At 36.5% G+C, this 25793-nt stretch overlaps 1 protein-coding gene across 6 annotated transcripts in view; it reads left to right on the top strand.

Annotated features, from left to right (window-relative positions):
• Positions 1-25793, top strand: part of SLC4A10 (solute carrier family 4 member 10) — a 162018-nt gene that overhangs the window by 103448 nt on the left and 32777 nt on the right. For 5 of the 6 annotated variants that reach the window (XM_040602741.1, XM_040602738.1, XM_040602742.1 and 2 more), the window contains 8 exons: positions 7799-7890; positions 12303-12460; positions 14677-14764; positions 15279-15425; positions 16012-16112; positions 17492-17666; positions 17852-17985; positions 19132-19377. In XM_040602741.1, coding sequence (XP_040458675.1) covers positions 7799-7890; positions 12303-12460; positions 14677-14764; positions 15279-15425; positions 16012-16112; positions 17492-17666; positions 17852-17985; positions 19132-19377 — 1141 coding nt within the window. The remainder of the gene's footprint in view (positions 1-7798; positions 7891-12302; positions 12461-14676; positions 14765-15278; positions 15426-16011; positions 16113-17491; positions 17667-17851; positions 17986-19131; positions 19378-25793) is intronic. The other variant, XM_040602737.1, reaches the window with a different exon arrangement.

Genomic DNA, 25793 nt, shown 5'->3' on the forward strand with positions numbered 1-25793 from the left:
GCAAAGGCTGAAAATGAAGACATAAACTTAAATTCAATATATGGCTGTGCTGCTGACAGACCACTGTGATATCTTTGCTGGAAGATAGTTGTACATATGTTTTCCCTCCATTTTTTCTTTGTTTAAGAGCCTGTCAGACCATCTAATTAATTTGCTTTGTATTTAGTAGTATTATCTTTTGTTTACAATGGCTTTTCTTCACATCCTCTGCGGGGCTAAGATGTCAGGGTGCTATGGATTTACCATGCATTTTTAATGCTGCCATGCTGTGTTTAACTTTCACTTTTCATTAGGCATCAAAACTGTGAGAATTAAAAGCCTGCTTTTGATGTTCCAATAAAAACCGACAGTCAAATTTGGCATAAGAGCAGGAAAAAATGATTATTTTTTTTTTAAAGTCTAATTTGATATTGAATACCCAAAATACAGAGTGGCAAGTAATTTTAGCATAAATACTGTAAAAGGCAGGTAAAAATAAGAATCTTTGTTATTAGTAAATCATCCTGAGAAAGTTTGGTTTGTAAAGCAATTTAACTTATTTTTGTTGAGATGAGTAGGTTTTTCACTCTGATACCAGAGAGCTGTGTTGGTAAATTCCTATAACATGGTCTAAAGACCCCAAGACAATTGCAAATATACAATACCTTTCTGTTGTTATAGAAATGCTAAAATAATTTCATAAGCATGTCCCCTTTTTATAAAGGGTTCTGCAATTCAGAATTTAAATGTGCGTGGCATGGAGAATTAGCTGATTTGACAAAAATGTAGTTAGGAATAGAAGTTCTTGTCATGTAAACATTTTAGGTTTTTTTGACTAGCTGTTTCACTTTTAGTCTAGACTTCAGAGTACGTGTGTGTGTGTATCTATCTATGTCTGTGTGTATGTTTATCTGTAATGAGACCTAACAGACCTTCTGCCGATTAAAGTCAAAGAGGAGAGAACTAGGGGGAGAGGAGTGCGACTTGTAAATTGTATTTCCATGCACCTTGATGAAGTGTTTTTAATCCATAACATGATCTTGTGCCTGTTTTGTGTTCCATACATATGCTATTTATAACTGCTTCTTCTCCCTTGATGCCAGAGTAGACATAGTATTAGTGTAAAAAGCTGCATTACACCACACATCATGTCTGATTTTGAGAAATTCTGAAATTCCAAGGAGAGGTTTATCAATATGCGAAAGAACTTTGAGAAAGCAACAACATATTAAATTTGGCATCTTCAGAGTTAACAGCATGAGCTGCTGGAGCAGTTCATTTTGACATGTTATTTCTCAAGCCTTTTCCCAGTTACTTTTGTTAGCATGATGGGCTGGTTTGGACGACTTCATGGTTTTATGGCAGTTTGAGCACATGTGAAGGTGTTTGAGACTATGCTTGAGTGTCTAATTTAGGACAGTCTGCTTTAGTATCCCATTAAGTCTAAATTACCACTTATGTAAAGGTGTTTGTGACTTTCCTTAGTTTTGCAATCTCTCTTAAACATCAGTTCAAACATTTATGCCGTAACTCAGAGCTAGTTTACAGCTTGTGAAACTGATGTCAATACTACCACGTGGAGAAAGATGGACATCACTTGGAGCCACATCAGAAGGGTAGAAAGCATTCCTGAGTATGTGACCGTGTTCCTTCATTTTGGGAATAAGTCACAATGAATGCCATGTATATACCCAAGTTTTCTGGCAGTATTTGGTCTGGATTCGGTAGATTACTCCAGCTTTCCTTGAAGAGAAGGCAAACTCAAAGATAGTTAATTCTAGCTTAAAATAGCTAATGCTCTATTTCTTGTTTTATATTCTTCTCAAATGTATATCTTTTAATCAATTTGTATTATCCACAGGTTTTTATATTACTAAAATATGACTTGTATTTACAAACATTTTCATCTGATATTTTTTCTTTATCCACGTTTCCTTGTACCCATGATAAAATGTGTAATCTATATGTATAAAACTGTATCATTCATCTTTGTATTTCTTTATTTTGCTGTCTTTGTTGTGTCTGTCTCTAACAGGCTCATCTCATCTCTGTATCTTCCTCATCTCCTATCCTTTGGGTTCTGTAAACTCCCTGAAGGTTCAGAGGTAGTATAAATACCTATTCTTGCTTGGGCTTCAGATCATTTCAAATGTACACCCATGTCTTCATCTCAGTTTCTTGACAGCATGCAACTCCTTGCTATAGTGATTTAAAAAATACCTCAGGCCTTTGTCAGCAGCTACGGCACACTTAAGAGAAGATTGTGTGGAATGCTGTTGTTTTGGGGGAAAAAGATGTGCCATTTCTTCATAAGTTCATTTTCTTAACATCAATTTGTAAAACTGCAAATCATAGCATTTTAGTTAAAACTGCATGACTTCATGTGAATTACGCTTGAGATTCAGGCCTAGCATTGGAAAAACAAATAAAGTGACTTCCTCATCCTCTGAAATGTATGTATCATTAGCGAGCATCAAATCTGCTTGTACTTATGCAGGTACAATGGGAATGTCATGCTTCTCCACTGATTTAAAATGTTATGTATCAAGAGGCCTAAACATACATATACAATACAGCCTGCAAAGATGGTATAACTGCTCTGTTATATTAGAATTTTAATATATATATTTAGGAAAACTTACTGTTCAATCCTGGATTTTTGATCTGAACAGTGTGTTCATTTAGATTTGGAAAATTGATGAGTAGTTGCAGTGAAAAGCCTCATGATCGGTATAGCTGGCTTGCAAATCAGAATTTTTTTTGAATGGGGAGAAATCTATATGGCCTAGGAAAATAAGCAATTTCTTTTCTGATGCAGTTTCCTTTGACGTGTCATTTGCATCGTTTGTTTTGTGATTTGTATCTGAACACATTGTTCTTGGTTTCTGTCATTGGCATTCTAGAGAACTCTTGGTTTTTGATTAATAAATACACAGTTAAATGTCTTGGGCTTTAAATTTTAGGGAGTAAGAGTATGTTGTGTATGACATTAATTTACTGGGATTATTATTTTTTTTTAATTTAGCAGGACTAATAGTCTCAAAATGCTGAACTTTATCTGCAAATGCAAACTTCTGTTAGTGTAACAAATATGGACCTTATTTTGATGGATTTTGATTTTTGAGTGGCTTGGCTTTGCATGACATTTTTGTGTGAATTCTTGCTCTATTCAAAGCTCTGGCAATTTTGCATTATCTGAAAAAAATCCCATTCATTTTTTATGTACACCAATTTAAAATATAATTTTAAAACTGCTGATATTGGCTTTTAATACATAGATAAACCTTGGCACCCATTTGAATACGGTTTTATCTGTTCGTTATTAAGTTCCTTTGTATGTAGGCTGAATATTTCAATGATACCATGTTATGCATTTGTTTGACTGATACTTTAAAAAATCTGAATGGCATTCTGATGAATTCTCAAAGAATGCATCTAATCTGAATGGCATTCTGATGAATTCTCAAAGAATGCATCTTTTCAGGTGCTTTATGTAGATGGTCTGCAGGATAATTCAAGGCCTTGAAACATCAGATTTATAAGGATTCAAAACAGTACACTGCATTCAAAAAATAAAATACTATATTTAACAATACAAAAATAAACATTTTGCTTGAGAGATCTGAAATGGAACTGTCAAGGGCAGGGCATGGAAGAGCTGAATAAATGGCAAGGCTATTGCTGCTCTTATTCTCTCTTATAGGGATTTCACCATTCTTACCATCCTAAACCCAATATTGCCAACCCAAAGTAGTAATAAACAATTGCAAGTGTTTTTCTCAGAGCAGATGTTTAAAACCTGGCTAGGGTTTGGTGTTAGTTTGGTGTGGGTTTTTTTCCCTACTTCTAGTCCCTCTCCCTCTCCTCTTTTCTACATAATGCTTTGAAGGCTCCCATATGATATATATATATTTTAATAAATAATAACAATATATAATATATATACATATATTTATATATTTAATAAATAAAATAAATTTAAAAAAAGGAAAAAACCTGAGTTTAGTGTACCTGTATTCCAGGCACAGTTTGATACAGTGGTGAGTGCTGATGCTTTGGTGGAAATCAGAGAGGAAATGCTTATGTTTGTTTGTTTGTTTTAGTCTGGGTATGAAGTGACAGCTCCTCTCTTCATTCATATAGCTCTTTAAGTGATTGCTGCTTCATGGGACTATCATGGTGCCAATAACTGTGTCCTTCATTCAGAGAAAACAATCAGCTGCTGAAATGATAAGTGGCTTGGGAATAAAGCACATGTATGGTTGCCAACGTGCTTTAGCAGACTGAATATTTTTAATGATGTTAGAACACCAGTGTAGTATAGTGACACCAGTGTTCACTAGGTTGCTATGGGTATGCTTTTGGTCCTATTAGGAATTGCTCATGTGCTTAACAGTATTCACCCCAAAGAAATTTCCTTTAAATCAACATGAAATTATACTGAAAATGAAATTAATTTATGAATTTTTGTGGCTTCATAGCTCAGAAGTATAGGAAGCTACCAAATATAAAGATAACCATGTAGCTTTGCAGTCCTGCTCCTAGGGAGAAAGCCCATAGCATTGCATCTACCTACTATCTATTGCAAAACCCACAGGCATTTCACAAAGTAAATGTGTATAACAGCAAAAAATCTCCCCCAAACCCAGTACTTTTTGTCTTACTTTTCTGTTAAAGGGCCACACAGAGACCAAGTTCCAAACTGGCATTTTAGTAACTGTATTGTTCCATAAGAAACACATGTTCCTACAGTGTGTTTAAGATGCTCTTTAAAAAATATTCCCTATGACTGTCATGTGAAAAGTGAAATTACCTGAATTCTCTACCTTGTGCCTTTGATTGTTATTTAATACAGTAAAAAACCCAAACTTCTTGTTCCAAGATCCAGAAAGCTGTCTTAAGTTGCAGAGCTATTTAAACATCTCTTACTGCCTCAAGGTAAAACTTGTGTTCTTTCAGATTACTTCAGCATATGGGTAAATCAAAGTTTGAGGTCTTCTGTTGGCACGGAAAAAGAACATATGCTATTCTTACAAACTTCACATACTTACTGGTTGTGGCTTTTATTTCCTACTATGTATATTTTTACATATTTTTCTCCTAAAAGGAAAGTGGACACAATGTTTAAAAGTTAGCCTTTGGACTCTTATGCTAATTGCTTAGAGGCTTTTGACACCTCCAATTATGATGTTAAAACTTAAGTATTTTTAACAGGTGGTCCATGCTCTAATTCTTTTGTTGGTCAATAATTTTATCTCCCTGGCAGATATCCCTGCTGTTATTTTCTTGAATTTTTGGGTCCAGGAGAAGAAGTATAAATGTAAATCCCTAATTAGCAACAGAAAGATTACTATTTCTGTTGCTTTCCTGTAACGTCTTTATAACATAGTATGTATATTAGTGTGAGTAATTATTGGAATTTTTGTGCCTTTATATATATCCTATAGAATATAGAGGAGTGTCTAAAAGGAAGAAATTAAGAGTTAAGAAGGTCTGACATTACTGGATTTAAAGTTTTCTGGAAGTAAGTTAGGGCAGAAATTTTTCCCTGAGTGCCTTATGGCTTCTCAGTTAGAATTCGTGAAAGGTTTTTTTGTTATTTGGAGATTATTAAAATCTCCAGAACAGTACACAATTCAAATCTATATGTTATTTATATTTAATAGTTATAAAGCTACAGGATGATTCCTGTAAAAATAATTCTAAGACTGCTAAATAAACAATACAGAAAAATACAGTGTGAAATAGTGTATGGGGGATACATAGTATGAGGGTGATGGTGTAACAATGATGGACTCAGTGTTTTTTCTTTAAGTTCTAAATAAAGACAAATTGAATGATGTTTTATAAGCATCTTGCATATTTAATTATTAAACTAATTTATAGGTTTTTTTTTAATATGAGTTTGTTTAACATGTTGCTTTGTGAAATCAATCCTTTATTCTTGTCATATGTAAATTCTAATCCTGACTTATTTTTATCTACTTGGTTAGGTTAACATGCCTGTCATGTTTTGTTGTTTTGCCATTCTCTGTTTATTTCACTGTAGTGCTGAACAAAAGCCCTGATTTCTATTCTTGTTTTGATCTGTCCTTGTCCTGAATCAGGGAGAAAATGTAAATACTTACATTTTTAAGATTGATACATTTAATAATAAGATATCTAGGAAGACAGTTTAAAACATTCTGTTCCTGTACTTAATCAAAGTGAAATCTTTCTGGCTGTGCTACCAGGATGCAGCACAAGAGTCTAAAATCTGGTTTGTGTCTTGGGAGATTTGCCTACTGGAAAATGAGATGTTGATTTTCATGAAACCCAACCTTTTCCTTGAGCAAGTGTTTCAACTGGGAATTTATGACCAGACTTAAATAGGGATACTGTAATGCTTAGCTGTTACAGAAGCTGGATACTTCAGTATTTTGGCAGTGGTTGAGATACTCTTGCAAGTCTCTGGTCCTGTTCAGACTGGATCCTGGGAAGTGCTCTGTTTCCTGGCTGTGGCTGAGGACACGCTTGGACCGCAAGCATGTGTAACAATGGTGTGAAGGGGACATGCCATGGCTTTTTGAATTGCCCAGACAATGTGCCTAGCTTAGGACTTTCTGACTGTCTTCAAGTATCGTGAACATATGGTCTTTGTTACTGTGCAAGTTTAGGTTGATTTTCACCAGAACCAATGTTTTCACATCATCATTTCTCAGTCATATGAGAGACTTTATTTGCTATGGAAACAAATATATGCTGGGCACGAGATGCTGACTCTGGGCCAGTTGGACTCTGTAGTTATTTCTGGGTATGTGTTAGGGCAGTAAGAGATAGTTGGCTCATATATTTGGTACTTTTTCCTCTACTTTGTTGTGGTGTTCAGAGCTGTGCGTGACTCCTGCCATGCCAGAGAAGGAGGAAAAGTGAAGGCAAGCAGGGAATGGCCCACCACGCTGTGGGTTTGTGTGCTGCCCTATCGCCAGCCCCACACCCTCAGTGTGTGCGTGGTGGCCTCTGGCTATGCACAGGGTCAGTGTTGGCATTAAGTAAAAATATGCTTTATGTGACATATATTTGTTACTTTTTGAGCTTGTTTTTCTTTTTGAGCTTTTGTTGGCAAAATTTTGTTGGTCACAAGGCTTACTGTTTGCTTATATGAGACTGAGGCATGTTTAAACACTTCTCATCTCAAGATATTTTAAAAGCTTCTATAAAATACTTTACTAAATCCTCACTGGAATTTTTTAAAACAGTGTTTGCTGAAACATTTGTTCTACACATGTTAATAATCACATTGTTCAATACTGAGTTTTAAAATAATCTTAATTTTCAATACATCTATTTTTATAGCAGCCCACTTTTATGCTGGGTTTTGTAGTTGTTATAATTGGAACATTCTTATATACACGAGTGAGTAAATTTATGAAAATTAGTAATCCTGTTTTATTCAGTGAGTATTCTTGTAGACAGATATTGCCCAAAATTGGCAGCTCCTCAGAGTACTTACAAAAACTATGTGAATGCAGGACTTTCCTCAAATGTAATATCTTAAAAATCGTAAGCTTTAATTGGCACAGGAAGTTTGTCTTCTCATATTGAAGGGTATCTTTTACATTTTCTAAATTATGTTCTCCCATTCCTAACTGCACATGATAAATGTTCTGTCTCTTGAGAATGTGCTATTCTAAATAAGTCTTTAATTAAAATGCCATGTTTAGGTGCTTCATGTATGTATGATGTGAAATATCTGTAGTTCTTTAATGTCTCTTTCATTAGATGTTGCTTTATTATAGAAGTAATTGTTAGTATTCTGTAATAATGGTACTTTTTTTAGCAGGTCAGGTTGTTTCCCCACAGTCTGCTCCAGCCTGTATTGAAAACAAAAATGATGTGAGCAGAGAAAACAGCACTGTTGACTTCAGCAAGGTAAGTGTTCACTCATGGTGAAGAGAGCTTCCTGACTAACAAATAGATCTATTAAATTAAATAAAACGAACCCATGTGAATCAGGAAAAGCTGTGAAGTGCAAATTTTACTTCAGCATTGAAGTTTTGTGTGTGCTGAAACACAATCTGTATGTAATAAAAAAGAATTTTTCATTTTCATGACAAATTACTTGTAACAGGAAATCACATATTAGGAACATAAATTTATTGCATGATTATCATAGGTGTATATTTATACAGGGGATTTTTACAAATTAACAGAAAATTCTCTAAATAGGAAAGTAATTCAGAATTTTTATAATTCAGATTTACCTCTCAGATTTTTACTTTTTTTATAAGTAATGCATGAATGCAAACTATGCTTTTTATAACCTGAACTCGTGGATTCCAGATGTCTCAAACAGAATGTGTTTCTGTAAACCTATAACTTAATTCTTCTGGCAAGCCAAGATATTTCAGTACACTTCACAAAAGATGTTAACTGTTCAGTAGTGGGGATTGCAATGACAGTTCAATGTTAGATAGCAAAGAAAAGCAAACAGCTTCTCAGCTTTAATTTAAAGGAGAATCCTAATTTGTTTAAAAGTCTGTATGTACCTAAAACAAACTGTCACATTAGATACAGATGGCAGACCTGACAGGGATAGATGACTTCAGCTGACACATTAATACAACAAAGGTTGAGTAAGTGAAGAAAGGTGATTTTAAACCAAAATTCTGAAGAACAGCACTTTGAGTCTGTTAAATCTTAATGTTAGTGCAACTGAGCTAAAAGTAGAGTTATGTGATTGCTCCATCTGGTGCCAGACTTATTTCCTAGCAGCAGTAGCTATTTGCACCATTTGAATTCTTGACTGAACATGCCAGACTAGGAATGGTATGTGGCTGAAATAAAGACGGGAAACAGATCTTTTTGTCAAAAACAGCAAGAAGAAAGGAGGCTGGCTGGGGATGTATTATGGACCAATTTCATATAGAGGTAGCAAGGAGATCTATAAATAGTGACAAGTTTTAAAAATTTAATGCTAATACTTTAAAAATACTTCCAACCAAGATTATAATGCTTTAAAAAGTCAAGTATGATTTTGGTTTCCTGATATTTATATTAAATGTTAACTAAAACAAATTGTTTTGGCAAGCATTCTAATATCAACATGTAAAATATTATAAGGTACAGAGGTGAAGCTTCTAACAATCCAAAGGGAATTACATGACTCTCAGGAATGCTTTTCTTGCGTGGTTCCCCAACTGCTTTGAGTGTTGTAGGATCAAAGTCCCAGTCCATTATCTAGCTGCAAGATGTTTGTATTAATAAAGAATGGAGGCTGCGTCATTTATCCTTCGTTCACAATTCGTGCAGTGCTGCAGCTTTTGCTGATAGAAAGAGCTCTTCCTATTCAAACTGGCCTGGGAAGAGATCAGCATGTCATCTTTTGGCTAGCCTTAGCAGCATTAGATACCAACAAGGATGTCAGGAATATGAAGGAATGACTTTTGTTTTCAGGAATGAAATAACAGCAAAGGATTGTAAACTAAATACCTTTTTTGACTACCTTTAAATAGATCCATTTATCCTTTTGAAGTTGCATAAGTATAATTTCCCCTTGAAATGTGCTATTGCAATAACTCCCAACGGTTATAATTGGAATTATATGCACATATTGAGAGAAAAGTAGAGTAGTACACTAATTTTCTCTTGAGTGTTGTGATTTCTTGCTCTAATTTTCTTCCATGTATTAATTTCATTTGTCTTTACAAAAAAGCACCTTTGACTACCTCGGATATCCTCTGCTTGCTAATCTATCTCCCTTGGGCTGCTTCTAATATTCCAAATTTTGGAGTGGATTCAAAAAGCTAACTTAATCTGAATACAGTACTGAGACGGTGTTGATTGTATTGGTATTTATTTGTGAATAATATGAGACATGGCACTAAAAGCTGTCGAATGTTACTTCAATATCATAAAGAGGCAGACATAGTTTCTGATGTTTGTACTTGTGAATGTGTCGCTCCTCTTCCTCTGGGGACACCGCGAGGACTTTGTATTCCGGGGTGATGTGGAAGTGATCCATCACAGCACCACTTTGTCCTGTGTCTGAGCAGAATGGGATGGCAGTTTAACAACTGCATCTGACTGGTCTTCTGCTTCTTATGGCAGAGGCTGAAGGGAACCCTAGTCGTCCTGAAATGCATAGAAACTGCACCCACATACCTTTTCATGGCAATATTCCTGTGCTCCACCTGTGTTTCTGAATCAATCACCAGTCCCATACTGACAGAGTTTGATCTTTCAAATACCATGTGAAATAATAAACTTGTTTTTGAATACTGGGTAGCCCTGCTTATACATAAATTGGATTAATATGTGTCATGGCTTTCCTAAGAAGTGATGTTGTGTATTTTCTGTTTGTCTTCATGTCAATTTATGTTTGGTTCTGGGAGAGACCACTACCATTCTTTTCAGTTCTTGAGTTGCCCTGGAGGGGAATGGCCTCCAAATGAGTTACTTTGGTTTATGTTTAATCAGAACTTACTGGCACTATTTAGTGCAAGATCATGAATGTGACTCAGGTTAGGGTGCAGATTAGGATGCACATGAAGTCTTTCCAGCTAAATACCTCTTGGGATAAGAGATGTATAATGGATAGGTTAGATGAAACATTTGAAAGATGTAGCTTCTGCCATTGACCCAAATTCACTCCAGGGCCATCTCTGCTCTCATTATGTAGCAGAAGCAACACCAGAGGTTTGCTCAGTTTGATGCTTCTCTGCCAGCTACTTTCCTTTTAACTGGGGCTCTGTTCACTACCTAATAGCCTTTGGAATCTCAAGCTGATAAATAGTACAAGAGACATATCTGGAAATACTTTCTGGTAGACGGGAGACTGAATGTTTCTTTCAGACATGAATCTTGATCCTGTGATCTGTATGTTAGTGGGACCTTAAGGTGACAACTGTAGCATGTTCTACATGAGACATTAGTCATTAAATGTTAAATCCTTTCACAAGGTAAAATCGGTACAGAATGCACATTGCTATGTGCCTGAAAGACTGTTTCCTTTTTCTCAACTATAAATGACCTATGACACCAAAAGTAGGTGTAAAATGAGTCTGTTTGGGTTTTGTACTTAATTCTGAAAAGCTATTTTGTAATTTGAGTGGGGAATAGAATTTACCTTACTGATACTTCACCTTGAAAAAGTACTTGTTCTCCAACCTTCCAGGCTGATTTGATGCTTGTTTAACTGGGAGGTGTTTAGTCATCATCCTTGATTAGCTTAGGGTAACATTAGACATCTCTTTGTGATCTCAGTGAAAGAGGATTTCGTTACACAGGCAACTGTGTTATATCTGAATTCTGATTTAGTGCCAGAGCCATTTGCAAGAAAACAATTTTCTAAATATTACCAAAAACTATGCAAACTAGTATTGACAGATGGCTGTAAGATAGACATTAAAATGGTCCACTTTAACAGTTTATATTGGATTTGGTTGCTGTTGTTGTGTTTAGATTAATAAAAGGAAAGCAAATGACAAAAATTCATGCATTTTGAAATCTAGACAATACTGGTGCATAATGAAATCAAACATACATTATATACTCTATTACTCCGTGTCAGTCTTTGTTACAGAGTAACATCTAGACTGATACTGAATAAATACAAATGAACATATTCCTAGGCAAATACCTTGAGCCATGTCATGATGGAGCTGTTTCTCTGTCTTTTCCTATCATCCCTGCAAAAGTCAGCATCACTGCCTTAAAACTCCCGAGTTTTTATTCTGCTTTGTTCTTTTAATTTACTCTGGGGACAGTCATGGCCATAGCTTTTTTTTTTTGTTAATTTCAGCAGAAGGGCAACCTTCTTCCATCAAATCCAAAACCAAAACCACATCCCAGTTAGAGTAGTAGAAAGAAAATTACATGTAGTAGAACCTTCTTATTGAGATTATAATACAACTATGAAGTTCTGATTTACAGAACTAATTATGAAAAATAAGGCATCTGAATTTCTTCTACTGTTTTGACTTTACTGATTCTGTTATGAATTATTGATGTTGTTATGATTATTGATAAAAATATGACTAGAAAATTAATACTGTATTCTTAAGATTTTGAATGTGTTTTTTTTTTGTCTTTATAAATAAATAAATTCTGCAGTGCTTTTAAGTATGTTTCTGAGAAAAATTAGTCAAATAATTGCAGAATAGTTGTTTGGTTCTGAGAAACTTTGTTTTTTAAAAATATGATTCAACAGACAAGAATAGTGGAAACTGTATAATTGAAATAACTGATTATAGTGCAGTGACCAGAAAGTGTCTGTCAATAAATCACGGGAAAATAATCCCTGTGAATAGCTTTTGGAATTTAATTCAATATACTTTTCCCAGGTTGACCTACACTTCATGAAAAAGATACCACCTGGAGCTGAAGCATCAAACATCTTAGTTGGTGAACTGGAGTTCCTGGACCGTGCGGTTGTTGCTTTTGTTAGGTTATCTCCTGCAGTGCTGCTTACGGGGCTAGCTGAAGTTCCAATCCCAACAAGGTACAGTTGTATTTATTTCTTTTCATGTTTTCCTGACAGCCTTGTGGAGACAGGGTGATGTGACCTTCAGCTTTGTAATTTATTATGTTATGAATTTGCTTCTTTCTTTAACAAAACCATCTCTTAGAGACATCTTTCCAGTCATCCTTTAAATGGACATATGGGTATTTTCAGAAACATGCCATTTGTGTGTGCAGATGATAATATTTGGCAGAAGTAGAAATGGTGGTTTGTTAGGTTACAACACAGTTTATCCTATACAAACTGGTAATACTGCAGATGGAATACTAAGGTGAAATATTCAGCTTAGAATATTTCATCTGGAACTGGAACTACTTGTGTGACACTGCATTAATTATGTCCAGAAGAAAAAAAATGAAGAAGGAATTGAGTAAAGGGAAGAAACAAACAATGTGATTTGATTGACTAGGGATAGAGAATGGATTAAGAATATGCTATAAATGTCACACTCCTCTAAAAGTTACTTTGTAGATACTTGCATGGTAATGAATGTGATTTTTACCCATAAATTTTTATTAGATAATTTTTTTCTAAATTGAAACTTTTTCTGATGAGGTATTTTGGTTCTGAGAACAAATGATGAGGAATTAAAAAAAAAAAAGTATATTTTATAGTCAAATAAAAAGCATTTAAGTAGATCTGCATATATATTGTTTTCTGCTAGGTTGATTCAGATCAAAACTCCAAAGTGCTTCTTCCATATGAGTTCACCGACTTAACTATTACAGTCTCTCACTCTTTTTTGGTATTGTGCATGTGTTTGTACATATATTCTGTCTCTCTTTCCCCTTCCCTCTTTTAGTTTCTATAAAAGTAGAATTCCAGCTGAAGACAGTAGTTTGTTCCAGTTGTTTGGATCACTCAGGAAGGAGTGTTATGTGGTGGAATGCAATGCTGACACTCAGATCCTTGCTCCTAGTCAGATAAACAGTATAAAATTTTCTTTAAATTGTAGTTACTTTGTAGCTGCTTTGGACATGACTTTTTTTTTCTCCTTTTCTAATTTTTGCATGTGTATAAGGAACACTGAGGAACTGAGCAGGCTTTGGAAAAAAAGCTTCAGAAGCCTTTCCTCATAACTTCCCCCAGCTTCCCACAAAAAAACAAACCCAAAACATCAAAAGGAAAACAACAGATTTCTTTATGTTTGGACAAAAGAAAATTAAATCATTAGAAATTAGGATAATTAAGAATTTCTGCAAAAATGTTTATTTAAAAAAAATGATACTGTCAGTAAAAAAAAAATGTGTCTTTTGCATTTTAACAATACTAAGAACTTCAATTATCTCATTTGAGCCTGCCTTTTGCATTTCATAGCCTTTACTAGCCCCAAGCCTAGAGTAGAGGTTCTCTAGAGCCTTAATGGGAATAAGAACAATTTAAAATCATTTTTATTTGGGGTAATTTAACTTCTCCAATATTTCAGTAATGCTATGACTACTACCATAACATAGTTGATTCCATTGAATTAACAGAATTAAGTAACTTCATCATCATAGAATCATTTAGGTTGGAAAAGACCTTTAAGATCATCAGCTTCAGTCAGTACCCAGCGCTACCAAGTCCACCACTAAACGGTGTCCCTAAGCACCGCATCTATGCATTTTTTAAGTACTTCCAGGGATGGTGATTCTACCCCTTCCCTGAGCAGCCTGTTCCAATGCTTGACCACCCTTTTGGTGAAGAAAGTTTTCCTAATATCCAATCTAAACCTCCCCTGGTGCAACTTGAGGCCATTTCCTCTCATTCTATCACTTGTTACTTGGGAGAAAGAGACCTACCCCCACCGTGCTACAACCTCCTTTCAGATAGTTGTAGACAGCAAGTAAGGTCTCCCCTGAGCCTCCTTTTCTCCAGGCTGAACAACCCCATGTTAACGTTAATGTGTTCTGTGCATAGCTTATAATTGCATATATTTATTATGTAAGATAAGGTTTGTTATGTAAGGAGGTTTTGATAGTCTCAATCAAGTCTGACTGTGAAGCTTAGGATGTATTTTTGGAAGTTTTTTTCACATTTTTTCTAACCAGAGCTTCATGTTTAAATGCATGTGTGAGAATCTTGAAGGAGATTATATATAATATTTGTCTTAGAGGTTCTTCTAGTCCAATTTTTAAATAAGTATTTCTGTAGTATGTATAGCTACTTTCAACCATTTATCCTCTACAGTTTTCTAATTTACCTTTTATTTTCAGATTTTTGTTTATTCTTCTTGGACCACTGGGTAAAGGGCAACAATACCATGAGATTGGAAGATCAATTGCAACATTAATGACTGATGAGGTATTTTTATTCATGGCTTGGTTTTAGTAATTTTGTACTGACTGAAGAGGTTTAATAGGGAATCTCCAGTGTGGAGTCGTTCAGATGAAATGTAGCTAATCACGCTTATGATGCACAATTAGCATTTTAGTTCATTTCATGATCCTGTAACAGCCGAGATTATGATGCTGTGAGGAGGTAACAAAATGAGAAACAATATTCCCAAGCAAAGATGTCTCTGCTGATAATATTCCATTTTACACAGTTACGTTCCAGTGGAATTAATTGTGTTCTAAACTGTAAAATCTCTAGAACATTTAGCACCCATAAGGATGTTTTTCCATAGCAGCCAGAGCTTCTATGAAAACTATATACCAGAAGCTCTGGTCAGTTGAAACTGAGATTGATTGTTTGGTGGGAAATGCATGAAGTGCGTTCTATTTCAGAGAAGAGGAGTCATCGTGAAAAATGCTATGAGAGCATTCCATTGCCCATCTCTTTTTTTCTTCCACATACACTTCTCCATTTTTCACAGGTGTTCCATGATGTTGCTTACAAAGCAAAAGACCGCAATGACTTGGTGTCTGGAATCGATGAGTTTCTTGATCAGGTTACTGTTCTCCCTCCTGGAGAGTGGGACCCAACAATTCGAATAGAACCACCTAAAAATGTTCCCTCTCAGGTTTGTACGCTGTAAAATTTAGATGCTTTTAAATGTTGTGACGAATTTTTACTATGTAGAATTAAGTCTCACTACTTTAGCATTTAGCAGAGTTACTATGTAGACATTTTGCATGCACGCTCTCTCATTTTTTTCGGTTAATTTGCTTTAAGACAACACTTGTCTTGCAAGCATACATTATGGTGATGGCATTTTGTGTACTTCAATACTGATTCTTTCCTGAATAAAGACAGATAGTTTTATCTGAAGGTCTTAAATTCAAGGGTGATTGGTCATAAACATCTTTGATTAATCTGAACATCCATGGATTGCTTTTCTTCTAAGACTGTTGCAGGAACTGATCAAAGCAGCCTGGCTTACTACTCTTTAAAATATTTTCTGCATTCAATTCTTTAGATTTCTTGGACCACAATTCCTTTTACTGTTTTCTGTTATAGAACTCCTCGAGAGCTATGAAGCGGTTACTTTGATGAATCTTACAATAAAATGTACATGTTTAGTCTTTCAACTCTCAAAGCTTGTTTCCTCTGCTAAAATTATATTTTGGTTGGTAAGACCCATGAGAAGTATCTTTTCCTCCTGGCAGGAGAAGCGTAAGATCCCAGGAGTGCCAAATGGAACAGCAGCCCATGGAGATGCAGAACAACCTGGAGGACACTCTGGACCAGAACTGCAACGCACTGGAAAGTTAGTGAAAACATATGCAAAATCTTCAGTGTTATAAGTGATGCACTTCCAAAGGAATCATAATGGTCTGGTTTTCTCTCAAATGACTGACTTTGGCATATGATTGTTTCAGACTTTTTTCCTGATTTGCATAACACAGTTGGAAAAAAGCAATACATGCTAATTTGCAGAGAGGCGGGGAGGGAAAGAGTATTTGAATTTTCACATTGTGTTTATTGCAGGCTCCTTTCTCCATTATTTATAAAGGTCAGACCTCTGTTAAACTTGATTAATGTTTCTTTTGTACAGCACAAAGGAAAAGTTGGGAATATTATGAAAGCTTTCAACTGTTTTTTAGTTGAAGTTTCTGGGTTGTGCAGCTCTAGCATTTCTTTTTTACCTCAAAAAACCATAGTATGTCCTGGTACGTGAAGCTATGATTGCCATGATGGCTGCAATATACACACATTGGAAGAATTTGCCCCAAAGAACACTTATGTTCTCTTGACTAGTATTGTGTGGTGTAAGTGCATCAGCTGTCAGTGGTTGCCTTAGTGCACTGTAGTTGTGCGACAGACTTTTCTTTTACCTTGCTGCCTCTTGATATTTAAACATTGTTCCTACCTGCATAAGGCTAAAGATTCAGTTGAACTGTTGGTGTACACAGTGGGGCAGAGGAGATGATGGCTAGTCTGGCTGTAAGCCATTCTCTCACTGGTGAACCTGGTGATTGACAGCTTGAAGAATTTTTCTGATATTTGGGAGGCAGTGGCACTTTGTCTTCCTCTTTACCCCAGCAACATCTGATACATTGCATGCCTGTTAGAAAAGAGCACTGTGGGGATATATACTTTAACTGTATGGTATATTGTTAGGGAGCGTCTGTTCCTAAGTGTTTGATTATATTTAGCATAGTGTAAATGACAAAAGATGACAGTTCTTGTCCTTGGAAAATTGTGGCCTACATTCAGTTCTATCATCAAGTGTATTTAGGAACAGGTTCTCAAATAAAAAAATGTGAAGCTGTATATGTAGACGTGTGGGCAGAGGGGCACTGTGGTAGCTCTCTGATTAAACAAATGCAAAGAATAATTTCACACAATAAATGGGATTTTATGTGTGGGGGCTAACAACTGTTCAGGAGTTTTGGGTCTGGATGATCAGATGAAGATTTTATAAAAGAAACATACAAATTAGTTTTTTTTTAAAAACACAACTTTCTGATTAAATTTATGAAGGCAGTGTTCCCAGAGACTTTTTTTCTGGGAAGGATGAATTATAAGAGGATGTATCGTTTGATCAAGAGACAATAGCTTCTCTGCAGTATATTTAAAGCAGTACTGTGGAAGAAACCTTGGTATGCCTTTTTAATTAATTTGATCTCTCTCTCTCTCTCTCAGATTTTTTGGAGGATTGATTTTAGATATAAAAAGAAAAGCTCCCTTCTTCTGGAGTGACTTCAGGGATGCTCTCAGTCTGCAGTGTCTGGCATCGTTTTTATTTCTCTACTGTGCTTGCATGTCCCCTGTCATCACGTTTGGTGGTCTGCTGGGAGAAGCAACTGAAGGTCGTATAGTATGTGTTAAACCTGAACTTTTAAAACAAACTTACATTCCTAGGGTTGTGGTTAGTATTTTCTTACCGTTGTGTTAATCACCTTTAAATATTGGTGTTTCAATGTTTAGAAGGCTACAGACTAAGACATTGCAAAAAGAACCTGTTTGAAAATTTATGGACACATCTCTCTGTATCACATTTAGAGTGCGATAGAATCACTGTTTGGAGCATCCATGACTGGAATTGCCTACTCTCTCTTTGGTGGACAGCCTCTCACTATACTTGGCAGCACTGGACCAGTTTTAGTGTTTGAGAAGATCTTGTTCAAATTTTGCAAGTAAGTGAAGGTCATGATATGCATCATCCCTTGGGTGGTGTTAGGTAAAAGTAGAGACACTGACCCCAAAGTTCCAACATCCGTAGAATATCAACAGTTTGTTTTGGAGTGCACTGCTTAGGCTTTCAGAGCCTGAAGATTACGCAGTGAATGAGACGAGTGATTGGTAATGCAGAAAGATTGATGGGTTTTTTAAATTGGTTTTTGTTTGTTTAGAAAAACAACTGGTTTGAAGGGAGTGCAAGCTTCAGGATGCTTTTTGTTTTGGTGGAGTTTTTTGGTAACGTTTTCTACTCTGAGACAATACTTTTAAACCTGTGGTTTACCTCATCCCTAACTCATGCAAAAAGTGTTACTTCTCACCCAAGAAGTCATTGCAGTAGCAGTGGTGCCGTCTTTCAGTGGTCACTAATATAGGCCCTGCCCTTCCTCCCCCCAAACAGAGGAGTGAAGCATCATGCCAGAACAGCATATCCCCACATTTATGTTAATGTGCTATACATGACATGCCTCTGCCACAGTGTGGGTAAAAATTATGTCTGCATCTTGGCAACCATCATGCTTCTCTCTGATCTTCTCTGCTTTTCTGTCTCATTGCTGTGACTTCTGCACCAAGATCTCTTGAACCTCCTGAGCAACATAGAGTAGGAGACCCTACCTAACAGCCCAAAAGCTCTTTTGTCACCTTCAGGTAGACCTTTCAGTTCTCTGTGATTAATGTCACCCAATGTGTTTGGAGCTCTATAATCATATACAATAAGCACACAGGACATCGATGACAGTTGTTATTATAGCTATTCTTGCAGCTTAAGAAATTGGCAGATGTTGGCTGTTCACGAGGCAGGATATGGGATAAAAAGTGGGTGGACCTTACACACTTCATGTGTGTGACTACTCTCAAAGTTGCTTGCTCACTTTAGTAGAGACAGAGATCTTTGCGTCCCATTAATTGGGAGGAGAGTTCAAGTCAGGAGGTGATTTGACAGTATCTTCAGTTCACAATATGTAAATAATTTCTGATTTAGACTGTCCCCAGAATTGCACATCCCTAGTCAAAGGAAATTTTTGAGCTGCCTCTTCTCCATTTACTATGGTTGGACAAAAGAGAAACTGTTTAATTTTTTTTTTTTTTTTTTTTTTTTTTAGAGAATATGGGTTGTCGTACCTTTCTCTGAGAGCTAGCATTGGTCTGTGGACTGCAATCCTGTGCATCATCCTTGTTGCAACTGATGCAAGCTCCCTAGTCTGCTACATTACCCGGTTTACTGAAGAAGCTTTTGCTTCTCTTATCTGCATAATTTTCATTTATGAGGCCTTAGAGAAGCTCTTTCATCTCAGTGAGACATATCCAATCAACATGCATAATGATTTGGATCTGCTGACAAAGTACTCGTAAGTAAGATTTCTTCTGTTAACACTGGGTTGGTTTTTTTTTCATAGGTTATGTTTTCTCTGTAAAGAACACAAACCAGTGCACAGCAGGAAAAGTTTGCAGCAGCTGCAAGCTTAACATGTGGAAGCTATTGAGTTAGGCATGATGCTGGCATATGAAGGTAGTAGTTACTGAGGGTATATGTGCAAGCAGTACATGTTTACTTGAGATAAGTAAAAAAAATATCTTGGAGCTTTGAAAAGTTTACACACATGCAACTTAGGGAGTCCTGGAATAAAAAACAGGACTTGAAGGGACCTCAGCTTTAGCTCTGTATTCGCATTTTTATTTAATGAGGTGTAGCTCAATGATGTTTTGCTATAACCTTGTTCTGATGATTTATAATATTTTATTGGGTCTTCAGGCAACATTTTAATATCATATTTATATGGTTTGAGTTTTTTTCTTTCCAAATTGAAACATTGACCTATCTAAAAAAGATGTAATTTGATGTACCTCTTTTATTTTAACCTCTCTGGCAATTAAGGTTTAAGCTCCAGGAACTGAAGTAGATTTGGAATTGTTAGGTGCTTCTCATTGGTGATTGATTTTGTTGTAGTCAATTTGTTCTTAATAACGAGATTTTTAATGACTCCGTTTGAGCATCTTTACGTTATTGTGGAGTTTTGACAGGTAATATTCTACTTAGGGAATAAAAAAGGGAATGGCTTTAATCAATATAGTTTCATTTAGACAAGATCCTAGTCTGTCCTGAGGCCAATTACACCTGGTCACCTCAGCAACTAAAATGTCATTAAAAAGCATTTTCAGAGAAGATTGCCCTCCAGAAATGTTTTTATTATTTAACTGAACCTATTTGAACCTTGTGCATGCGCAGGGTGGAGCCCAAAAGGAACAATGCTTGAACAATGCCACATCTTCTGTTCACTGGAAAAACAAGAGTGTCTCAACCAAATGTCTCATTTGCATTTTAAGCTGGGAAAACAAAACACAGCAACTGCGAAAACATTTGAGCTTTGTGTATGTTATCACTGGAAAAATAGTTAGCAAGTCCTGAATCTGAATGCATGTTATACACCTTAATACGCAGAAGAAGTTAAATTATAGAAACTGTAGTTCTGATGTGATATACTCTCTCATCATACTGAAAAAATAGTCCTCTCCAATAGTTTAATCAGTAGACAAAAGAATATTAATTTGAAGATAAAGCAATAAGCTTCAAGAGTAGACCATGCATGCAACTGAGGTTATATGCTGATCTTATTTAACTTCACTTGTTTGAAGTTGGTATTTTACTCTAAAGAGCCTCATATAGCACAGTGTTTATGGATTAATTTTTTTTCCACTTCAAAGTAGTCATCTCAAAGGGAAAGAGAATATGATGTTCTCATATGGTTTTGAAAAACAGATGTTGAAATACTCTGCAAAGACAAAAAACCATTCAGAAACCATTTAGCGGGCGGAGCTGAGAGGTTAAGATATGTAATGGAAAGCATAAACACAAATAGAGATATGGATTTCTGGGTAGCTAACTCTATTTGTGGTTAGCTGAATCCCGTGATGTCGCTTGAGATTTCAAAGAAGTAAGATTAACAGTCTTGCTTGCATAGGGGTACAGTGGTAGGTATCTCTATATTTTATGAAAGTGTTTTATCATCATAATCCTTATGTTTACAAATAAACGTATTTGGTTTTATTTAAAATTCCGGTCATTGATCAGAATCCCAAATTGATTTTTGAAGGGTGTTTTTTACTTGCTGCCTGCCTTTTCTAACTGTCTTCACTGAATGTCACATATGTGGAGCACGCAGAATGGTAAAAGAGCAGCAATTGTCGTCCTGCATTTAGAGATATTTACTTGACCTGTCCTATGGTGTTAGATTTTATAAACACAGTTCCTGAAGAAGTGTCTTCCAGGTGTTTGGAAGGAAGAATTAACCATTGCCTGGTTGTTTCAAACACATATATAGCTATAAAAGTTATTTGATATAATAGTTATGTAGTTATCTATGTGGTTATCATTTCATACCTATATTCTCAGTTATTCTTTCACTCTGTGTAGATAGTACAAATAAACTGACTTTTAAACTCTTGCATTACATGTCACTGTTGGCATTTAAGTTGTATCTTCTACTTGCATCAATATGCTATTTATTATCGGTATCATGTCCATGGCAACTGACTCCACTAATACCAAAATGACTAGTTGTAGACATAGTTATCAGCAGCATAGCTGTTATGGGATGTGGTTTATATATATATTTTTTTTTAACCTTAAAACTGATTGTTGGAAACATCAGTATGCATATTGATTGTCTTGCAAGAGCACATCTGCCGATTCCAAGGATCTGTGCTCTGAACACAGCAAAACAGTAATTCCAGCCTTTTCTGTTCTCGCTCCTCCCTTCTCCTTTATCCAAGTTTTTGTTTGTTGTTTAGAACCAGCCCCAACAGGTTGGGAAAGTGGTGTGGCCTGTTGGAGCAACTCTACAATCAGTTCCCCAGTGCTTTCACAGCAGGCTTCATGCAACCTGAACTCCACGGGTTTGCTGGGCAGATACATATGTATTAATTATTCTGTCCAGACACAGTGGCCATTTGCCCAGAACATGAAGATACCACAATTATCATCCATCTCCATGGGATCATCATAAGATAAAACATTTCAAATAACTCTCAGTTCCTCCTCAAACATCTGTACATATCTCAGTTCCAGAAGGTTCAGAAACCAGAAGATGAAAAAGCATAAAAGCTTACTTGAAATAAAAATCTCATTTTTGTGTACTTGAAATTGGGGAATATTACGTTCATAAGGAATTAGAAGCTGCTTCTGCAGCATCTGACTCCAGTTCTTCTACTTGTAGTTTAAATGGGTAACAAACTTGGGCTGAAACTGGTCCTGTCCTTAAAGGACCAGCATACTCTGTTACAGAAGCTAATTAGTATCTGCTGTTTTGCTAATTAAAACAGCTGTTTGCATTTTCCTCTTCGGGGATTTTAAAGACAAGTTTTTAATTGTTAGTAAAGCCTTGGCAGTTCTTTAATTAGCAATGGGTGAACTTCAAAAGGTTGAGCAACTCATTTCTCTTTGAATGCTCAGCCAAAGCTAATGTAAAACTTTATCTTGGATCTGCAATTCTGTGCTAGAAAACTCAGGTTATACTCTAAAATTTCTGTGTTATCTGTGTTCTGCCTGTTGCCAACTAAAAAAGTTAGATGATAAATAGGTCAGGAACATTTTATATTTGAAGCTTTCAGTGTATGCTGTGGCCCAGCCCTCCTCTCTTCTCCCATGGGCTTTCTGAGGATCATCTGATGTCCACAAGTAGTCGGTCTACATCCCAGTACTGTTGCCTTTGCCCTGGTGAGTTTGACCCAGGAAAAGTCATCGGCATGCTGTTAGTACTGTCCTTTGGAGTACCAGAAAGACAAAGAAAATAGTAATTTAAAATGGTTGATGTATTTCACCAGATTGGAACCATATTTCAAGTGGGAAAGAAAACCCATTCTGTATTTTGGGTGGGTTTGGATTCTGTCATAAACAGTCTCTGTTGCAGGAGTTTGATGTGAAATACTGTACTGCATGCACCTCCTCCTACATTTAAATGAGTATAGGAGTATCTGCCATAACAAGCCTTAGAGATATAGAAAGAATATTCAGAACAGTTGGGAATTTTGTTTTTCTTTTTTAAAAATCAAGTGGACCCAAATATTTGAAAATTAGCTGAAAGCCCTCCTAAAAAATTGTATTTACCATTTTACCATTTGAGGTAGAAGATATGAGTTTGAGTTTGTTATAGATTTGCATTTAAAAAAGACAAAAATATCTTTACTTGCATGTCCTAATTAATGTAGAACTAGTCCTAACGCACTTTTTACTCATTTTCTTTATTATAATTGTTTCTTACTCTTGTGTTGAAATATTGGCCCTAATCGTCAGGTGATCTACTTGAGGGCAAATCCATGAAGCATTCATTTGTGACTTTTTCTTAAAACACCACCTTTATGACATGGACAAGGCATTTATAAGCTAAATCAAAAGAAGGGCAAAGACAATGTGATTTTCAGTGTGCTACTGTGTTGCAATTTTTTCTTTTTAAACTGCATAGTTTTGAAGAAATTTAAATGTAGCAGCTGCATTGTTTATTAAGTAAAATACATGTATTTTTTGATCTGGGCTCTCCCTCCTTTCTCCCTCCTTTCTCCCTCCTTTCTCCCTCCTTTCTCCCTCCTTTCTCCCTCCTTTCTCCCTCCTTTCTCCCTCCTTTCTCCCTCCTTTCTCCCTCCTTTCTCCTCCTTTCTCCCTCCTTTCTCCCTCCTTTCTCCCTCCTTTCTCCCTCCTTTCTCCCTCCTTTCTCCTCCTTTCTCCCTCCTTTCTCCCTCCTTTCTCCCTCCTTTCTCCCTCCTTTCTCCCTCCTTTCTCCCTCCTTTCTCCCTCCTTTCTCCCTCCTTTCTCCCTCCTTTCTCCCTCCTTTCTCCCTCCTTTCTCCCTCCTTTCTCCCTCCTTTCTCCCTCCTTTCTCCCTCCTTTCTCCCTCCTTTCTCCCTCCTTTCTCCCTCCTTTCTCCCTCCTTTCTCCCTCCTTTCTCCCTCCTTTCTCCCTCCTTTCTCCCTCCTTTCTCCCTCCTTTCTCCCTCCTTTCTCCCTCCTTTCTCCCTCCTTTCTCCCTCCTTTCTCCCTCCTTTCTCCCTCCTTTCTCCCTCCTTTCTCCCTCCTTTCTCCCTCCTTTCTCCCTCCTTTCTCCCTCCTTTCTCCCTCCTTTCTCCCTCCTTTCTCCCTCCTTTCTCCCTCCTTTCTCCCTCCTTTCTCCCTCCTTTCTCCCTCCTTTCTCCCTCCTTTCTCCCTCCTTTCTCCCTCCTTTCTCCCTCCTTTCTCCCTCCTTTCTCCCTCCTTTCTCCCTCCTTTCTCCCTCCTTTCTCCCTCCTTTCTCCCTCCTTTCTCCCTCCTTTCTCCCTCCTTTCTCCCTCCTTTCTCCCTCCTTTCTCCCTCCTTTCTCCCTCCTTTCTCCCTCCTTTCTCCCTCCTTTCTCCCTCCTTTCTCCCTCCTTTCTCCCTCCTTTCTCCCTCCTTTCTCCCTCCTTTCTCCCTCCTTTCTCCCTCCTTTCTCCCTCCTTTCTCCCTCCTTTCTCCCTCCTTTCTCCCTCCTTTCTCCCTCCTTTCTCCCTCCTTTCTCCCTCCTTTCTCCCTCCTTTCTCCCTCCTTTCTCCCTCCTTTCTCCCTCCTGTGACCTTTTTGTATTTGAAATGCCATTAGCATTTGCAGGTTGGCATAGCAACTCCCTTATTTCTGCATTCTCCTCCTCCTGCTTTTTCCTACTGCTGTAGCAAATATATCTCCAGTTAGTGAATCCTGTCTGTAACAGCAATGCACATCAGTTTTAATGTGTGTATGGAATATTAGGATATAATTTTTCCTAGGAAAGGAGAACCCTACAACTGGCTGGATTAAAAACAGAGGTTCTCAATAGGAAAACAAAATAAGTGTCATGTGTGAAAGGAACGTAATATAGAAAACAATCCAGTATTCTTTAATATATGAGCATTTTAAGATAGTTGTCTTGGAAAACAGAAGATGAGTTATTTCTCAGTGTGAGGCTGCTTAGGTCTTGGGACTTTATATACCTTTTGTTTTTTACTAATTCTTGTTTCAGACTGATGAGTTCATGTTGTTTTTAATAATTCTTTACCAGAAGTTACCCAATTATTAACAGATTACATTGAATAATTTTAAAGTGATTTCTTGGCATAGTAATATGCATATTACAATCTGTCTTGGTATTGACATGCACTTAAGCATTAGGAGTAGAAAATCCCACTCTGATGTAATTAAGGAGCCAAGATCATGTCAATCTCAGTATCTTTCGCAGGCTATAGAAACCATTGCCTCTAGAAGGCATTGTGAAGATTAGTTTTGTGCATACCACTGTTTGCACAAGCAAGTTTTAAATCTTTAATTATCTCTGTAACTTAATCAAATATATTATTATAGGATGCAAATTATGTTGTTTTATACCCTGTATTCCTTAAGGTGCAGGTGGAATGAGAAGTCAGTGGTGATAAGCATTTCTCATTAGGATCCCAGACATGTCATTGAATTCTTATTTCTGTAATGATTTCTTTGAACTTAGATATGAATATGAATTTTATAGGGTTTTTTCTACAATTAAGTAGCTGTGCCATATCCTGGGTGTCCTCCCCTATGGATGTCCTGCATCTTCTCAGAACCATAGAACTACCATCATTGAGTTTAACTGCTGGTTCCCTTTTGCTTCTTGATAAACCCTGGAACCCAGAAATTATTTTTCTTTATTCCATTTATTCTAGGATTTCCCTATGTCTGCCCAACCCAATTGACTCATTTTTATCTTTCTCTCTCTTTTGAGTCCAGGGAGTACCCGCCTGGCTTCATTCTGTCCTA

This window comes from Falco naumanni, chromosome 8 (genome assembly GCF_017639655.2).
Source record: "Falco naumanni isolate bFalNau1 chromosome 8, bFalNau1.pat, whole genome shotgun sequence".
NCBI lineage: Eukaryota > Metazoa > Chordata > Aves > Falconiformes > Falconidae > Falco > Falco naumanni.